General features: G+C 55.2%; 2 protein-coding genes across 4 annotated transcripts in view; both read left to right on the top strand.

The window, feature by feature from the left end:
- The first annotated feature begins 738 nt into the window (after positions 1-738).
- GPR4 (G protein-coupled receptor 4) lies at positions 739-13,239 on the top strand. Its single transcript, XM_084771058.1, has 2 exons — positions 739-860; positions 11,335-13,239. Exon 2 carries the CDS (start codon positions 12,051-12,053, stop codon positions 13,140-13,142), a length of 1,092 nt encoding a protein of 363 aa, XP_084627184.1. The 5' UTR covers positions 739-860; positions 11,335-12,050; the 3' UTR covers positions 13,143-13,239.
- Positions 13,240-17,611: 4,372 nt separating this feature from the next.
- Positions 17,612-19,071, top strand: part of OPA3 (outer mitochondrial membrane lipid metabolism regulator OPA3) — a 32,632-nt gene continuing 31,172 nt past the window's right edge. For 2 of the 3 annotated variants that reach the window (XR_014777144.1, XM_084771448.1), the window contains exon 1: positions 17,893-18,628. Coding sequence is in view for 2 of the 3 variants with exons in the window: in XM_084771448.1 (XP_084627574.1) it covers positions 18,487-18,628 (142 nt within the window). In the remaining variant the exon portion in view is untranslated. Of the gene's footprint in view, positions 18,629-19,071 lie in introns of all 3 variants that reach the window. The other variant, XM_084771449.1, reaches the window with a different exon arrangement.

Here is a 19,071-nt window from a genome sequence, read left to right on the forward strand (position 1 = left end):
AAAAAAAAAAAAAAAGGTAGAACCTCACTGTTTAGCCCACTGTGGCTTCGAACTCCCAGCAATCCTCCAGCCCCAGCCTCCTAAACGCTGGGAGATTACAGGTGCACACCACTAGCCCAGAATGACACCTCTTTACAAATTCGGTGGTAGTGACGTCATGAGAAAAGGACCTTGCCTAACCCCTCTGACCGGGGAGGAAACAGAGGCAAGACCTGACTCTCAAGGCTCCTTTCCTTAATAGATCTTGATACCGGCATTTAGATTTTAATTTAATTTAATTTTATTTATTTATGTATTTATTGGTAGAATTTTTAGTTTTACACTTATTTATCTGATGGGGGTGTGTGGCGCCCGGACAGTGTAGAAGTCAGAAGACAACTTCCATCGGGTGTGCCCTGGGGTCTGAGTTCAGAATTAGTAGCAAGCAATCACCTCGGTCTCCTGAGCCAGTTTACTGACCCCTTAACAGACACCCCTTTGTTCTCAGTCCCTCAGTGGGGGGACAAGAAGAAGGTTATTTAACTGAGGCCCTGCAGGGAGGGGCGCTCTTCACAGAAGGAGGGTAGGGAAGGGGTTAACGGGATGCGCCTCTGAAGCAGCAGGTGAGGTCTCCGGGTTTGAGTTCCTTGGGGCAGGGCTCAGGGGGAGGGGCTCGGTGGGGTGGAGGGGAACGGCAGAGGAGGGGTTAACGGGGGGGCCGGGCCGGGCCTGGCCGGGGCGGGGCCTGGGCTCAGACTCCAGCCGCGGGCCAGGGGTTGTCGCTGCTCTTCTGCCCCGCGGGGGCGCCCGCCGGGTCCCGCGCTACGCAGAGCAGAGAATCAAGTCGCAGACGCCGGTCGCCTAGCTCAGCCTCCGCGCAGGTGGGTTGCTGCCCCTCCGTTCCCGTTCTCCCCTTTAGCAGGTCCAAGACTTCTGGGCGACCGCTCCGCTGCCTCAGTCTCCCCGCACTTGGCTCCGGAGATCCTATCCTTTCTGCATCGCCTTCCCGTCCCCGTGGTCCCTAAGATCCCCTGCCTCTCTGGCTCTCTTCTTCTTCTTCTTCTTCTTCTTCTTCTTCTTCTTCTTCTTCTTCTTCTTCTTCTTCTTCTTCTTCTTCTTCTTCTTCTTTCTCTCTCTCTCTCTCTCTCTCTCTCTCTCTCTCTCTCTCTCTCTCTCTCTCTCTCTCTCTCTCTCTCTCTCTCTCTCACACACACACACACACACACACACACACGCACACGCACACGATATCATCCCATACGGTAAACTTAGCTTTGAACTCACTCTCTTGCCCACGTTGGCCTCAAACTCACCGTAATCTCCCTGCCTCAGCTTCCTAAAGTAGACCGGAGCTATAAGTACGTGTAACTACGCAGGACTGTCCACCCTCTGGCGTTTTGTAGATACCCCCGGCTACAGCTCAGGAGTTCCTTGTACTGGCCATCCTCCTGCCTCAGCCCTCTAAATGTTGCGGTTATAGGCGCTCTTCAGCAGCAAACCAAGCGGACCTTATTTCTTTATTTCTTAGGGTCCCTACGTCTGCTCCTGTCTGCCTCTGGGTCCTTTCTACTTCAGCCCTGGCCTCCATTGCTCTGTTTCTATGAGACCCCTTCCTTCTTTTTGGATGTCCCGACTCTGTATCTATCTCAGTGTCTCTACGAGTCTTCCCCCCCTTACCCCCCTTCTTTCCCCGCCCCCACCCCGCTGTTTGGTTCTCTTGCTCTCTGGCCCTTGCTCAGAAGGGCCTTGCTCTGTGATGCCTTTAGCCCCCGCCCCCCCCCATCGTCTCTCCCTAAGTTCTGAGACATCATAGCACCTTCTCCTTCAGGTTGGGGGGATGCTTAGGATTGAAGTGGGGGGCCAGTGGGATTGCAAGCCAGGGTCAATGGTCTCCGAGTGACACCATGACCCCAGTACCCACTTTGCAGTCACCCCATGGCTTCTGAGGTCACACCTACCCCACCCTCCTGTTTCAGGAATTCCTGGCTGGGGGGGGGGGTGGACTTCCTCCCCCCACTTCCTCCCTTCCAGGATTTGGCTGGGCCTCTGTTAACTCCTTGCTTTGCCTCACTCCGCTTCCCTGCAACTGAACTGAGCTCAGGGAGGGGGGTCTGTGGGGGGTTACCCCAACCCTCGACCAAAGCCTTTGGGGTGTGTGTGTGTGTGTGTGTGTATGTGTGTGTCCCAAGCTCAATGTGCAATGGCGGTACTGGTGTGAAAGATGGGGTACACCACAGCACCTCTCCTAGAGCCTCCAACCAGCTACGCTCCACCCCGAAATCTACATAAGAGCTTCCCACCACCACCTCTGTCTCTGAGGTTGAACTTCAGGTCTGGCATCCTCCAAGGAATGGATACAGGAGAAGGGTCGGGGAAGGGCTCCCAAACTCAGACCCATCCAGGAGCCCATAGCCTGCCATGTTGGCACCTGACTGCTGTCCTGGCATTTGGAAGAGACAGGAGGATTAAGAATTTCGTGCCAGCCGGGCCTGGTGGCGCACGCCTTTGATCCCAGCAGAGGCAGGTGGACCGCTGTGAGTTCAAGGCCAGCCTGGTTTACAAAGCGAGTCCAGGATAGCCAAGGCTACACAGAGAAATCCTATCTCAAAAAAAAAAAAAAAGAAAAAGTTTTAGGCCAGCCTGGGCTACATGACTCCCTGAGATGGGAGAATCTTAGTCTGAGTGAGGCCAGCCTGGGCTAAAGAATGAGACCCTGGCTTCCAGTCTTTGAATACCAGGACCCAGGATGCTGAAGCCCTCCAAGACAAGCACAGGGTACCAAAGGACCTTTTGATGCCCCAACCCTTCGATCCACACGGATCGGGATGGGATATGGTACTCACGGCTCGTGCGGCACAAAGGACCTGAGGGTACCATGTAGTCCGTGTGCCCCTTCCATTTTACAAGAGGGGAAACTGAGGCCCTCGAGCAGAAGTGAGTGAGTGAGTGCCAGCCTCAGAGGTTGGGACTCTCTGGTCCAACGGCAGCCTTGACCATATCTGGAGACCTAAATTCTTCCTCTACCACTTAAGTCGGATTAATTCCGGCAATGAGGTCCACTTAGTGAGGAGGGAGGAATGCCAGAGACTTGGGTATGAGTGGCCGGAGGCCAGAGGGAAGGGTTTGTGGAGCAGAGCGGCAAAGATATTTCTGAGGACTTGGTGGTGGAGAAGGGGAAAAAGACCAGAGGTGGCCTGGGCTGGGGGTGGGGGTGGGGGGCGGGGGGGGGGGGGTTGAGGGGGAGAAATTTCAGAGGGAGGGAGGTGAGCCAAGCAAATTAACTCCACCCCTGTCTCCTGACCCTGCCCTCGAAGCCCCACTGTTCCCTCGGGACAGGGCCTATAATTTGGTTTGTGTCTAGACAAATAATAACTCAGCTGGTGTGAACAGGGAGGGATGAGGCCAGACCGCCGAGCAAAGGGGTCAGACGCGGCCTAGGTTCCTAGGGTCCCTTCCCGAGGTGGGGAGAGTATCATTCTTTGGGAGGGCCAGGTGAAGATGATCATCTGTCCTGACACCTTTCCTCCCCCCCGACTCTATAAACTTTAAGTATCTTGGGATGCTGCCCAATCTGAGAATTCATGATTTGGGGTGTTTCTTTTTTGTCTTAAGTCAAAGCAGAAATGGGGGAGAGGGGGAAGAGGAAGTTGGGTTCACCTATTTACAACGCGTTCCCATTTCTGCAAAGAGCGAAAAGGGAAACGCGTATTCATTTGCTGGGAAAAGATAAAAATCACCAAGGGGTTTAATAATAGATTATGAAAGTCATAGCATGTGTTTTATTTTATTTTTTTTTCTTTCTTTCTTTCTTTTTTTTTTTTTTGAAATCATAGAGGGTTCTAACAATAGAACTTCAGAATCTTGGGCTGGGAGACGCCTGGAATATTGGAAACTGGCAAGGGTGCGTGCTGGCAAAGGCGAGGATAATAATAACAGAAAGGAAAGAATCAAGGGTCTAGAATGTTAGAACATTCGGCCACAAGCCGGGCCAGCCATAGAACCCGGGGACGGGAGAGCTGCTGGGGCTGGGATGTCAGCGGGGCAGCAGTAAGAATTCCACAGTCCTGCTGGGTGGTGTGGGCGTAGCGGCCAGCGTGGGCGTGCGACAAAGACTCTCCTTAATAGAAACGGGGAAACTGAGGCCCAGCCAGGACATGAGGGTGGCCTGATTGCGCGCGCGCGCACACACACACACACACACACACACACACACACACACCCCACACCGTTTCCTTTTGCTGCCAAGGCACCAGGTGGGCAGCGAGACACGCTGATCACATTTCAGCCCTAATGAGCAGACGGGGAGCTGGCCAGTCCCCTGGGGGCTTGAGGAATGGGGGAGACTTGGAGCCTGTGGTGCAGGGGAAACAGGGGAGCCCGCCTAGTGGCTTCAGAAACAAGGGTGGTGAGTAGGCTAAGGGTTGATAAGGGGGGGGCGCCTCCTATCACTTCTTTTTCTTGGCTTTTCAACCTCCAGGCTTTGCCTCCTGCTGGATGGCGGAGCCGCCCTGTGGGAGCAGGAATTTGTTTCTGGCTTTAGCAGTGGAGGCCCTGCAGGAGCTTGGGGGTCCAAGCGAGCCTTTCCTAACCCCCACAATACTGTGCCACACTTGAACTTATCTTTCCTGCAGGCACATGAGTTGAGGGTGTGTGTGTGTGTGTGTGTGTGTGTGTGTGTGTGTGTGTGTGTGTGTGTGTAAAATTTGAGCATGTATGCACCTCCCCAAAGTCTCACTAAAGGTTAAGATAACTGACTCCACCTAGGGCCGGGCAAAGGCTGGAGGGTTACTCTAGTTACTACGGTGGGTCAGTGTGTGTGTGTGTGTGTGTGTGTGTGTGTGTGTGTGTTGTGCACACGTGTGCCCACAGGTGTACAGGCGCGTGTTAATTCACAGGCCAAAGGAGAGCATCGATGCCTTCTCTCACACCCCTCTTAGTTTTTGAGATCTGAACCAGAGCTCACTGTTGCAACCAGAAAGCCAGGCCAGCCAGCTCCTGGGGTCTACCTATCCACTACTGTGGATTTGAACTGAACTCCAGCAGTCAGGGGCACTTTTTTTCTGTTTTGTTTTGTTTTTGTTTTTTTTGTAGACCAGGCTGGCCTCGAACTCACAGCGAAAAGCCTGCCTCTGCCTCCTGCGTGCTCGGAGTAAAGGCCTGTGTCACCACGCCCAGCTTTTTTTTTTTTTAAGATTTATTTTTTAATTTATTCAGTATTCTGCCCACACATGCACCACACTAGAAGGCACCAGATCTCATTACAGGTCATTGTGAGCCACCATGTGGTTGCTGGGAATTGAACTCGGGACCTTCGGAAGAGCAGGTGGTGCTCTTAACCTGTGAGCCTTCTCTCCAGCCTGGTTTTTTTTTGTTTTTTTTTTTTTGTTTTTTTTTTTGAGACAGGGTTTCTCTGTGTAGCCTTGGCTGACTTGGACTCGCCTTATAGACCAGGCTGGCCTCGAACTCATAGTGATTCACCTGCCTCTGCCTCCAGGGTCACTTAAAAAAAAAAGTCTCAATTAAAAGAGTATGGCAGCACAGGCTTTAGTCCCAGCACTTGAGAGACAGAGGCAGGCAGATCTCCTGTAGTTCCAGGCCAGTCTGGTTTACAGATCGAGTTCCAGGACAGCCAGGGCTACACAGAGAAACCCTATCTCCAAAAAACCAAAACCAACCAAACAAGGAAAATGTCCAGTTTTTTACAAATTTATTTATTGTATATGAGTGCTTTATCTGCAGAAGAGGGCACCAGATCTCATTATAGATGGTTGTGAGCCACCATGTGGTTGCTGGGAATTGAACTCAGGACCTCTGGAAGAGCAGGTGGCGCTCTTAACCACTGAGCCATCTCTCCAGCCCCAAAACGCCCAGTTTTTAACAGATTTTCAGAGGGGTCTGATGCCCCTAGAAAGACATAAGTACAGGAATGAGAGAGGAGAAGCTCTCAGATGGTGAAGAACAGCTTTCCACAGTGGACCTCAGTTTCCCCATACAGGATGGAATTAGCCAGCTCCCTGTGCCCAACTCACCCCGGGAACCTGTAGCACAGAATTCTAAGAATTAGAGAGGTTCTTTGATGTTTGGAGGGGGGTGGTGTCCTGGTGGCCAGATGTCAGGCAGGAAAGAAAGGTTGGTCGGTCTGCCCGGTCTGCCGGCCTGTCTGTCTGTCTGTGCCTCCGTGCCTCGCGCCTAGCACCCCCTATGACTCAGGTAGGCTGAGGACAGGGTGGATGTCAGACTCTGTTCCCTGGGAGGAAATTGGCAATGGTGAGTTCATTTCCGTTGGCTGCCAAGAATGTCTTTGCTGCCTGTGTACCCGTTCCAGTCTCAGCAGGGACCTGGGGCCATGGAAGGGGGGGGGTCGGGGTGGGGGTGGGGACGGGGGTTCGGTTCTCCCCGAAGGGTTTTTATGTGGATGCTGAGGTTCTGAACGCAGGTGCTCACCTTGCAGAGCAGAGGTCACATCCTCAGCCAGCTACTTACTTTCTCTTTGCATTTTGAAACAGGGCCTTGCTTATCCTGGGCTGACCTGTTAGAAAGAATTAGAGGCAAAAAAAAAAAAAAAAAAAAAAAAAAAAAAATTAGAGGCCTGGACCAGCAGGACTGATTTATGAAGTGCTGGGGATGCAGCCCAGGGCTTCATGCAAGTTAGGTGAATTCTCCATCAGACGAGGTGTGTGCCTCAGACCTCTTTCTTGCCCTCTGTTTCTTTCTTTCTTTTTTTCCAAGACAAGGTTTCTCTGTGTAGCCTTGGCTGTCCTAGACTTGCTTTTTAGACCAGGCTGGCCTCGAACTCACAGAGATCCGCCGGCCTCTGCCTCCCGAGTGCTGGGATTAAAGGCTTGCGCCACAACGCTTCTGTTTCTCTTTTATGGTAATGAGGATTGAACTCAGGACCTCATGCCTGCCAGAGAAGCACTCTCCTGTGCAGCCACGCCCTGGTGCCCACTATCAGACTCTAGGTAACCATTGTATCATTAAACTACATCCCCGGGCCCAGGGGGCAGCCTCCAGGAGAGGTTTAGCGAGGAAGACTTGGTCTGTTGGGAAGTTTTGATTGATGGTAGGCTGGGCTAGCTCCCATTGGTCTACTCAGGAACAAGTCCCTCCCACTCCATCTCCAAGGGACCCAGAAGTCAGCAGTTCTGAGGGTGGCCAGCAGGTGTCTAAGGACCCCCGCCCCCACCAGGCGCTGGCCTTGGGGGGCGGGGGGGGGGGATCAGTACAGTGGCCTGACCTTTCCAAGTCAATCCTGCCCTTTAATCTCTTCCCAGCATGCAGCCTCTTCCCGCTGGGCGCCCCAGGGTTTGCTGATGCCCCGGGGTCCAATCTAGGAAGAGAAGGACGGGCAGGAATGAGACAAGGGCTAGCCAGGGTGTTGTGCCCTCTCCCAGCCTCTAGGCTTCTGTAGCCAGCCACTTACTGAGCACCTAGTGTATGCAGGGACTGTCATTCATCTGGGGACTAGAACAATCCACACGACACTAAAGATCTCTGTCCCCCCGCCCCAAGAAGTTCTAGACAGGCAGAAGCCACTGGGATACACAGCGCTGTGAAAAGGTGGCAGAGACCTGGGAAGGATTGAAGAAGGGATTTAGGCAGAGGAGCTGAAGACAGCATAGGCCAGTATATCGGCCCTGGAGGAAGCTCTGGCTCAGAGCCTGCTGAAGGGGGATGGAGTAGGCGGGGCAGCACAGGCCAGCTGGGAAGAGCCTAGATGCCTGTAACCAAACACCAGGAGTTTCCATTTTCTGTCAAGTTTATTTGTTTTCTAGAAAATAGGGCAAATAGAACCTGGGACGTTGCACATACTGATCAAGTGCTCTACCACTGAGCCACGCCCCCAGCCCCTCACTGGGGGATTCTAGGCAGGGGCTGTACCACTGAGCCACGCCCCCAGCCCCTCACTGGGGGATTCCAGGCAGGGGCTCTACCACTGAGCCACGCCCCACAGCCCCTCACTGGGGGATTCTAGGCAGGGGCTCTACCGCTGAGCCACGCCCCCAGCCCTTCACTGGGGGATTCTAGGCAGGGGCTCTACCACTGAGCCACACCCCCAGCCCCTCACTGAGGGATTCTAGGCAGGGGCTCTACCACTGAGCCACATCCCAGCACCTCACTGGGGGATTCTAGGCAGGGCCTCTACCACTGAGCCACACCCCAGCCCCTCACTGGGGGATTCTAGGCAGGGGCTCTACCACTGAGCCACGCCCCACAGCCCCTCACTGGGGGATTCTAGGCAGGGGTTCTACCACTGAGCCACGCCCCCAGTCCCTCACTGGGGGATTCTAGGCAGGGGCTCTACCACTGAGCCACGCCCCAGTCCCTCACTGGGGGATTCTAGGCAGGGGCTCTACCACTGAGCCACGCCCCCCAGCCCCACACTGGGGGGGTTCTAGGCAGGGGCTCTACCACTGAGCCACGCCCCCCAGCCCCACACTGGGGGGGGTTTAGGCAGGGGCTCTATCACTGAGCCACGCCCCAGCCTCTCACTGGGGTATTCTAGGCAGGGGCTCTACCACTGAGCCACGCCCCAGCCCCTCACTGGAGGATTCTAGGCAGGGGCTCTACCACTGAGCCACACCCCCAGCCCCTCACTGGGGGATTCTAGGCAGGGGCTGTACTGCTGAGCCACAACCCAGCCTCTTGGAAGCCTTGGGAGGTTCATGAAGAAAAGAACAAGAGCTGCTTCCCTTAGCAAGGTCTTCCTGGCTGCCCTGTAAAGTTAATCAAGTGAGGCTGAGTGACAGGATGACGCTGTCACAGGCCCCTGAGTATCGAGGGCAGCATAGAACCAGTGAGGGGGTGGAGACACAGGCATGGGCTCAGGGTCCATCTGGAGATAAAGCAGGAATGGCTTTTCTTGGGAAGAAGAAAGATCCGGGTGTACGCTCATGTTTCTTAACAAACGTATTTTATTACGAACTTATTAACCAAGCGTACGTCCCTTATAACCCGACTAAGATAAACAACAGGAAAAGAGGATTAAAGAATACAATAACAAAGCCATAAGGATATCAGTTCCGAGGAACGATTCTCTTGGCGTGATCAGCAGGATTTCTTCTGCTGGAACCTGGAGCAACCCAGAACCCGGAACCTTAGCAGGAGCCAGGAGCCCCTAAGCCTTCCCTCGAGCAGTTCTCTCTAAGAGCATCTGGAAGTGGAGCACTGAACAGCCAAAACCCCAAGTCTCCAAAAGCCCCCTCTCTTGTTTCTGGCTCACTTTATGTAGCTCCTCCCAGAGTCTGTTCGCGGATCTTTTCAGCTGGAAACAATCAGGCTCCCACACGAGGTGGTTTGTCTTCCAGTGGATTAACCTCACCTGTTCTCTCACAAGACCGTTCCCCGCCCTACACTTGGGATCATAACAAAAACAGGTTTATCTCTCCTTCACTCGGGCTTCTGGGGACCCCCTGTGTGACCCCAGGCTCATCCCTTTCCCTCTCTAGTCCTCAATTTCCTCATCTGTCCAGTTGACTTAACTCATCTTTTTTTGGTTTGGCTTGTTTTGTTTTTCGAGACATAGTCTCTCTGTGTAGCCTTGGCTGGCCTGGACTTGCTTTGTAGACCAGGCTGGCCTCAAACTCACAGAGATCCACCTGCCTCTGCCTCCCAAGTGCCGGGATTAAAGGCGTGCGCCACCACGCCCAGCTTAACCCATCTTTCTCTCTCCCTCTCTCCTAAATTACATACATTTATTATTTATTGATTTTCTTGGCGGGAGGAGGGCGTTATGTACGCGTGGAGCACAACTTCTGGGCGTCAGTTCTCTCCTTTCTCTATATGGATATTGACAACTCAGGTTGTCAAGCTTGGCAGCAAGCAACTTTACTCACAGAAGCCATCTTACTGGCTCACAAACCGTGGTTTTCGAGCACGTCCTAGGAATTTTGCAGAGGTGGCTTCCTGGCTGCCGTTGTCTTTTCACTCAGACTACATGGCACGTGATCCTTTCAGTGGCTTGGCTTAGATTTGCAAGTATGACCTTGTTTGTCTGTATGGCTTTCTTTAAGACAGGCTCTGTGTCGCCCTGGCTGTCCTGGAAGCCATTCTGTGACGAGGCTAGCCTCAAACTCAGAGCTCCGCCTGCCTCTGCCTCCCGAATTTGAAACGCTTTGAAGCTGGGCCCGATGGTGCATGCCTCCACTCTGATTACTCAGGTGACAGAAGCAAGGATGCTCACGAGTTTCAGGGTAGCCTGGGCTACATAGTAAGACCCAACCTCAAACAATCCAACAAGCCAACCAACATATATGTGGAGGGCGTGGCTCACGTTGGTAGAGCGCCTGCCTTGAATGCAGGAGGCCAGGCGTAACAATCCCAGCTCTGTGTAAACTGGGCTCAGTGGTGCACTCCTGTGACCCCAGCACCCAGAAGGAGTCGACGGGAGCATCGAGGTCATCCTCAATTACGTAGCAGGTTCAAGGCTAGCGTGGATTACATGAGACTGAGAGAGAAGGGGGTGGGTGATTGGTTCACATCCAAGAAAACCAAATGTGTACAGACGCTCTGACCACCAGTTCAGAGACTTGGTACATGAATGGTCTCTGTTCTAAACTTGTAGATCTTCCCAGAAAAATAAAGGTCCAAGGTCCTTTGTGGGGACAGTGGCAGGGGAGAGAGGAGACTGTGAGGGCTGCCAGCACTGTGATAGCTGGGTCCCCCTGGCTCTCTGTCCCATTGTCAGCCCCTTTTGTATCCACAGGGCACCTGAAACCGCAGGGCAGTCTGGGAAAGGAGCTGAGGGCAGAGATTGCCCACCTTGGGCATCAGGACCTTGGACAGATCTGGGCCCTGCTCCTTCCCTCAGTTTGTCAGATCTCTGTGCCTGTGTGTGTGTGTGTGTGCGCGCACGCATGCGTGTGCATCCCCAAGCATGTGTGTGTGTGAATGCTATACATGTGGGGGGCGGGAGAAGGGCGGTCAGAGGACAACCTGCGGAATTGGTTCTCTGCCACCGTGTGAATTCCTGGAATCAAACTCAGGTGGCGAGACGTGGCCGCAAGCTCCTTTCCCCACTGAGCCGTCTCCACACACCTCACAGTCCCCTGCTTATTTCCAAACGGGTTGTCATGACTTCAAACCCATTGTGTAGTGGAGGATGGTTTTGAACTCCTGATTCTCCAGACTCTGCCCTTCTGACTTCTGGGATGGAAGTCACATGCCAACATGTGTTAGGTCTTTTGTATTTGCAAAGGCCTTGGATCCCATGCTCTTAGCCATCTGTCCCTTGGGGGTGGGACTGAGCAGGCTTTGTTGGGGTGTCCCCCGTGTCTTCCACAGGAATAATGGGAAGGTATGGAGATGGCTCGCATGGGTGTCCGTGCCTGTTTCACCAGTTTTCTCTCCCCACAGGCCTAACGAGCTCAGCTCTCAATGCAGTCGTGAGTGGGACAACGTCACCTCCAGCCCTCAGTGCCCACCAAGGTCAACTCTGAGTCTTCTGGCGCCCTCTGCAGACTCCCCCTTCTACCCACAATCCTCCTGTGCTTCACCACTTACTCACCTTCCTGTTTCCTAGCATCCCTTTCCACAGTCCCCAGCCCTCAGGAGCCCTTCCTCTTTGTCCACCGCCCCGCCCCAAGACACCTCATTTTTCTTCCCCCCCCATTGTTGACTTTACATAGTTCTCTATTTCCTGCTGGGGTGCTAGCGGATGCCAGCACTCCAAGTTGCGTCTTTCCTACTTTGGATCATTTTTCAATACTTTATTTCCTGAGCCTTCTAGAACATTCCATCCCGTTGGTATTTCATTATGTCCATGTTTACTTCCTAAGACCTCAGTAAGCACCACATCTTTGCTGTCTTCATCTCCTCCATAAACACTGCCTTCACCCATTTCCCCCCACCCCCATCTTTCTATTCAGAAATTGAGGCTCATCCTCTCAAGTTCTCTTTTCGCTTAGCTGGCCACAAAGTAAACTGGGACCTCAGTCCTCCTGAACTGTCTCCTATGATGTTCCCCTGAGCCTCCAAAAAGGGGGCTCAGGGGGACCCATGGCCTCCCGCCCCCCGTGGCCCTGTAGCCCCAGCGGGCCAGGGGAAGCACCTGGAAAGATCCAGCTCCCAGGATGGGCAACCGCACGTTGGAGGGCTGCCACGTGGACTCTCGGGTGGACCACCTCTTCCCGCCATCCCTCTACATCTTTGTCATCGGGGTTGGGCTGCCCACCAACTGCCTGGCCCTCTGGGCGGCCTACCGCCAGGTGCGCCAGCGCAACGAGCTGGGCGTCTATCTGATGAACCTGAGCATCGCCGACCTGCTGTACATCTGCACCCTGCCGCTGTGGGTCGACTACTTCCTGCACCACGACAATTGGATCCACGGCCCGGGCTCCTGTAAGCTCTTCGGCTTCATCTTCTACAGCAATATCTACATCAGCATCGCCTTCCTGTGCTGCATCTCCGTGGACCGCTACCTAGCAGTGGCCCATCCGCTGCGCTTCGCGCGCCTGCGCCGGGTCAAGACAGCCGTGGCTGTGAGCTCCGTGGTCTGGGCCACCGAGCTGGGTGCCAACTCCGCACCGCTCTTCCACGACGAGCTCTTTCGAGATCGCTACAACCACACCTTCTGCTTTGAGAGGTTCCCCATGGAGAAATGGGTGGCCTGGATGAATCTGTACCGCGTCTTCGTGGGCTTCCTCTTCCCCTGGGCACTCATGCTGCTGTGCTACCGCGGCATCCTGCGGGCCGTGCAGAGCAGCGTGTCCACCGAGCGCCAGGAGAAAGTCAAGATCAAGCGTCTGGCCCTGAGCCTTATCGCCATTGTACTGGTGTGCTTTGCGCCCTACCACGCTCTCCTGCTGTCTCGCAGCGCCGTCCTCCTGGGCCGGCCTGGGGACTGTGGCTTCGAGGAGCGAGTCTTCTCTGCCTACCACAGCTCCCTGGCCTTCACCAGCCTCAATTGCGTGGCTGACCCCATCCTCTACTGCCTGGTCAACGAGGGAGCCCGCAGTGACGTCACCAAGGCCCTGCACAACCTCCTCCGCTTCCTGGCCAGTGACAAGCCCCAGGAGATGGCCAACGCCTCGCTCACCCTGGAGACACCCTTGACCTCCAAGAGGAGCACCACAGGCAAGTCCTCCGGGGCTGTCTGGGCAATGCCACCGACCGCCCAGGGGGACCAGGTGCCCCTGAAGGTGCTGCTGCCGCCAGCACAGTGAGCCCCAAGGTCAACTCTCATGGCTCCCCCGCCCTCGTGTATGCAAATGGTGTAAATATGTCCCTGTGGATATTCCTAAGAATACAAGGGAGAAATGAGGTTTTTGTGTCTCTCGGCCATCGTCTTCCACCACGATCCCCAGTGATTCATTTTAACTGGCAGGGCCTTAAGGGGAATGACACAGCCAGGGATTTGTCATCACGGGCTCCCAGATGGGGAGTCAGCCATGGAGACTGTAGGATGAGGTGATAATTAACTGCTTGACTTCTAAGAGATAAAGACAGAAAAGCCTGGTCTAATGGTACAAGCGTGCAGATTCCAGCTGTTTGGGAGGCTGAGGAGTGAGGGTTCGAAAGCTCAAGACCTACTTGGGCCACAAAGTAAGACCCTGACTCAAAATACTAAGTGCAACAAAGCCTAGGGATGTATCTAGCAATATCTCTCGAAAAGAGGGGGCGTGGCTCAGTGGTAGAGCCCCTGCCTAGAATCCCCCAGTGAGGGGCTGTGGGGCGTGGCTCAGTGGTAGAGCCCCTGCCTAGCATCCCCCAGTGAGGGGCTGTGGGGCGTGGCTCAGTGGTAGAGCCCCTGCCTAGCATCCCCCAGTGAGGGGCTGGGGGCGTGGCTCAGTGGTAGAACCCCTGCCTAGCATCCCCCAGTGAGGGGCTGTGGGGCATGGCTCAGTGGTAGAGCCCCTGCCTAGCATCCCCCAGTGAGGGGCTGTGGGGCATGGCTCAGTGGTAGAGCCCCTGCCTAGAATCCCCCAGTGAGGGGCTGGGGTGTGGCTCAGTGATAGAGCCCCTGCCTAGCATCCCCCAGTGAGGGGCTGTGGGGTGTGGTTCAGTGGTAGAGCCCCTGCCTAGCATCCCCCAGTGAGGGGCTGTGGGGCGTGGCTCAGTGGTGGAGCCCCTGCCTAGAATCCCCCAGTGAGGGGCTGGGGGCATGGTTCAGTGGTGGAGCCCCTGCCTAGAATCCCCCAGTGAGAAGCTGGGGGCGTGGCTCAGTGATAGAGCCCCTGCCTAGAATCCCCCAGTGAGGGGCTGGGGCCGTGGCTCAGTGGTAGAGCCCCTGCCCAGAATCCCCCAGTAAGGGGCTGGAGGCGTGGCTCAGTGGTAGAGCCCCTGCCTAGAATCCCCCAGTGAGGGGCTGGAGGCGTGGCTCAGTGGTAGAGCCCCTGACTAGAATACATGCTGGTAATAGTAATTCTCTCTCGTTTGTATTTTGGAAAGAGAATGTGGCTATTTACCACAGTCTGCCTTTAAGCTCTCCATTCGCCTTCCTCAGCCTCCCAAGTGCTAAGCTTACAGGCGTGGATTGCTATGTCAAGCAGAGATTCTGAGATTCTACACAGACAGCATCCTCTCAGTCTGGGATGGTGCAGATGGGAAATGTCAGAAACAGATGCGGGCCAATGCAGGCAGGCTTCCTGGAGGAGTAAGTAGGACTGGCTGAGAAAGGAAGCCAGGACAAGAAGGGCATCTACCCTTGCATCCGTCCAGTCATTCACCTCAGAGGTGATGTCTGACCCATGATGACCAAAACCTTTTGTCAGAGAGGCTGGGATGAAGAAGTAAAAAGTAGTTACCAGGCGTGGTGGCGCACGCCTTTAATCCCAGCACTCGGGAGGCAGAGGCAGGCGGATCGCTGTGAGTTCAAGGCCAGCCTGGTCTACAAAGTGAGTCCAGGGCAACCAAGGCTACACAGAGAAACTGTCTTGCAAAACCAAAAGAAAAAAAAAGTAAACACAGCAGGACAACCTTCCACCACCACCCCCCTTTGTTTTTTGGCTCTTCAAGACAGGGTTTCTCCATATGGCCCAAGCTGTCTTGAAACTCACTCTGTAGACCAGGCTGGCCTTGATCTCACAAGAGATCCACCTACCTCTGCCTCTCAAGTGCTGGGATTAAAGGCGTGCGTCACCATCACCCATCAGCAACTTCCTTTCTAAATTAATTGCTTTATTGTATCGTGGGGTGGGGGCTCTGCGGCATCATTCCTGTGGAGGTGACAGGGCAGCTTGCAGGAGTTGGTTCCCTCCTTCCACCATGTGGGACCCAGGGGGTCACACTCTGGCCCCCTTCTTGTCGGGATAAGTTGCCCAGGCTGGTTCTGAACTCTGCAGTCCACACAGGTCTTCAGCTCTTTCTTGAAGGGCTGGGATTACGGGCCTGCACCACCAGGGCCAGACTGGTTGCTTCTGGTTTTGATTTACTGTTGTTTTTCTCACTGTGTAACCCTGGCTGACCTGGAACTGGCTTTGTAGAGCAGATTGACCTAGAACTCACAGAGACCTCTGCCTCCTGAATGCCGACACTAAAGGCATGTGCCACCACGCCAGCGGGACCAGTTTTTAGGACTTATTTTGAAAGAAGACTTAGTGGACTAAACGCAGGGCCTGAGGGATTGTGTAACATGAGCCCCCTGGCCCATTCTGGGAAAAGGGTGCCCAAGGGGCCTGAGCGGAAAGGGCCTCTGGGAACCAGAGCAGGCCATGGTCCAGGATGGCCACTGAAGAGGCTGGGGGGCAAAGGGTGGAAGGTCTTACGGTGAGTCACTGCTGGGGCCACCCTGGGCTCCCTGTTCCTCCCACATCTGTGTCTATTCCCACGCCCCAGCGTGGCTAGGGCTGCCTGACGTAGTTAATGGTGTCCTTTCCTCTTTGTGGCTTAATGGGCCATCCAGATGCTGTGGTGGTTCCTTCACCAAGCAGGAGGGGGAAAGGAAGTGCCCAGCTCTGACTAGCAAGCCCCACCCCACCCCATGATATAGAAAGATCCCTTACACACACACACACACACACACACACACACACACACACAGAGGTATCCTCATCCCAGGCCCGAGACTGGAAGATCCTTTACATATACACACACACACACACACACACACTCACCCGAGAGTCCCGTGGGTGGAACAGAACCCTTCTCAGAGAACGTTAGAGGAAGCCTGAGAGGGGATAAAAACACAGTGAAGAAAAGGATTTCGTAGACAGGGAGTGGAGAGCGGAGGGGCTTCAGAAAGCACCAATTGGGAAGGAGATGGGGACAGGCCTGTGGAAATTAAATAAGATATACATCCAAGGGGCTGGAGTGTAGCTGTGTGCAGTAAAGTGCTTGCCTAGCTTTTGGAGTTCCCTGACCACTACTAGAAAGAAGGAAGGGGAGATCATGTGCGGCCCTGAGGTCTAAATTATGAAGGATGTGCAGACTCTTGCAATACAGCTCTCCCAGGACCTTTTCTGAAACCGTGTGGTTAGGTGAGACCCGTTGTCTGCTACAGACAGCATCTTCCCATTGATATTTACTTAATTATGTTCCTAGGTGGAGGGGTGGGCGGGTGCACATGCGTGTAGTGCCCGTGGGCGACAGAAGAGGGCGCTGGAGTCCCTGGAGCTGGAATTACAAGTGTTTGGCGCCTCCTTCTGTGCTGGTCCCTGGAAGAGCGGTGCTGGCTCTTAACCACTGAGTCATCTCTCCAGCCCCATCTCCCCCACTGAGGCTCCGCAGGTCGTCAGGGCAGAGAGGACACTAGCATTTCTTGAGTCCCAGCCCAAGGTTGTGGTGGCCAAGGGGCCTGCTAGGGAGTCTAGGAACAGCGGGCAGGGTTAGGAGATGTCTCAGCTCACAGGGTATTCTTCCTTCTGGCCGTGTCCTCAGCTCTCTGAACAGCTTCTAACACACAGCAGGCGTTCGATAACACACTCTGTCTTGTCTTGCCACCCAGCCCAGCCTGTCCTCACACTTAGGGTGCCATCCTCTTCCACTGGCCTCCAGTCAGGGCTCGCTGAGTTGCCAAGCCTGACCTTCAACTCATTATGGAGTCCAGGCTGACCTAGAACATTCCAGCCTCCTGAGTGATGACAGTGCTGTGACACGAGGCCCAGCTGTCCCTAATATAAATGAAGTGTAGGTCCCCTGGTGTGGGGAGGTGACCAAAGGCACTGATGGAGGGTGCCCTGGCCACGTGTCCCCAGTGTCTCCCTCCTGCTAGCCACCACCCCTCTGCTCCTTTGCCTTCCTGTCCCTTCTGGTCCCCAATTACCCACCCTCACGCCACCATCCAGGAATTTCTCTTGACTCAGTCCTGACTTTGTTTATAGACGATTTTGCTCCCTGCTGGGTAATGGAGGACAGTCTGGGACTTGTCCTTAAAGTTCCTTCCTGAGCCAGCTCCCTGGGGACCCTTACCCTCCAGAGGAGGAAGTGGGGCTGCTTGAGAACCAGTGCTATTAGCCAATGCGCAGCCTGAGGACCTCTGTGTCGCTGTGTCCTCATGGGCCTCGGTCTTTCAGTCAGTTACTTGGGAAAAGGACGGATTAGCTATAGCGCACATCACGCTGGAATTAGAGAATAATACTAATATGGACATGGTAGAAAGGGCTTCTCTGGACCTTGCACTATCCCAAGAACTCCACAAGTGTCACTCCTTGTGCCTGCATAAGGAGGGAGGGACTCTTGCCTAGAATCCCCCAGTGAGGGGCTGGGAATCAGGGACAAGCCTCAGGACACAGTCACACTATAAAGCCAGGCATTGGTGGTGCACATTTTTAATCCCCACACTCGGGAGGCAAAGGCAGGCGGGTCTCTGTGAGTTCGAGGCCAGCCTGGTCTACAGAGAGCGTCCTGGACAGCCAAGGGCTACACAGAGACACCCTGTCTCGAAAAACCAAAAAAACAAACAAACGGAACTGGGATTAAAGACATGCACTACCGCGCCCGGCTGAGACCCGGCTTTTTTTTTTTTTTTTAATAATTAGAAAAACTAAAAATTAGAACTGATGTCCTGAGGGGTTGAGTCACTCCTCTCGTCAAACTTCAGAGAGTGAGTAAAGCGGTCAGGTCCGTGACTACACGCTGAGTCGGCTCACTCCCCGGCGAGCGCTCTAACCCGCGGAGGAAGGCGTACCCACCGCCGGGCGCCTCCTATGGGCAGGAGAAGCCGGCTCAGTACTTGACATCACGCCAGAGCGCGCTGACGTCAGCGACGTCCTCTACGTCGGGACCCGGGCTCGGGCCACGCTCCCACGAGCGGCCGTTTAACGGCACCGCCCCCTGACGCCTCACTTCCGCCGTGCATTTGCATAGCGGACGGACGGACGTCGACGCGGTGACGTCACGGGCGCCCCCTGCAGCCCATCACCCCCCCCCCCCCGCCACCCCCGCCGCGAGCGTGCAGGCGCGGGCGCTCGTACGTGGGCACGTAGGCACGTCGGCAAGTCCCGCCCTTACGCAGGCACGCACGGCCCCGATCGGGGGCGGGAGGGGGGGTGGGGAGGAGGAACGGCGAGCGCGTCCGCGGCGCCCCGCCCAGTCAAAGCAAGGTTGCGCGTGCCCGGGGCGAGCGCCAGGATGGTGGTGGGCGCGTTCCCCATGGCGAAGCTGTTCTACCTGGGCATCCGGCAGGTCAGCAAGCCGCTGGCCAACCGCATCAAGGAGGCCGCCCGCCGCAGCGAGTTCTTCAAGACCTACGTCTGCCTCCCACCAGCCCAGCGTGAGTCTCGTCCCCCGCGGCCCCGTAGCCCTTCCATTCCCGACCCTTCACGGGGTCGCTCGCGGGGGAGGGGGGCGGGGGGAGGTGGAAATGGCTTCTGGATCTGACCAATCCCGGCGCGAACCGGCAAACGCCTATAGCCAATGGGGACGGCTTCTGCTAGAGGGGCGTGTCACCCGGCCAATAGCGGAGAAGGGCGAGCCGGAATGCCAGCCAATAGGGAGGGGGGGCTGGTGGCGGTTGACGTCTACGCGAGCCAATAGGGTGAGGTGTGAGAGCCACTAGGGTGGGGCTTATCGGGCAGAAGTTAGGGGCGGGACTTAGATGAAGCCCATTCAGGACGCCCCCCCCACCCCGCCCAGCCATCCTAAGGAGACTTTACTCAGGAAATTCCACCGCGTCCCTCAGTTTCCCCTCCCGCCCTGTGCGTGCTTGCGTATCCG

Source organism: Acomys minous, assembly GCF_964271855.1.
Source record: "Acomys minous genome assembly, chromosome: 20".
NCBI classification, from domain to species: Eukaryota; Metazoa; Chordata; class Mammalia; order Rodentia; family Muridae; genus Acomys; species Acomys minous.

Bases quoted from the DNA above. Each gene is read 5' to 3' on its own strand.
- GPR4 (XM_084771058.1), top strand. From the start codon at position 12,051: ATGGGCAACCGCACGTTGGAGGGCTGCCACGTGGACTCTCGGGTGGAC.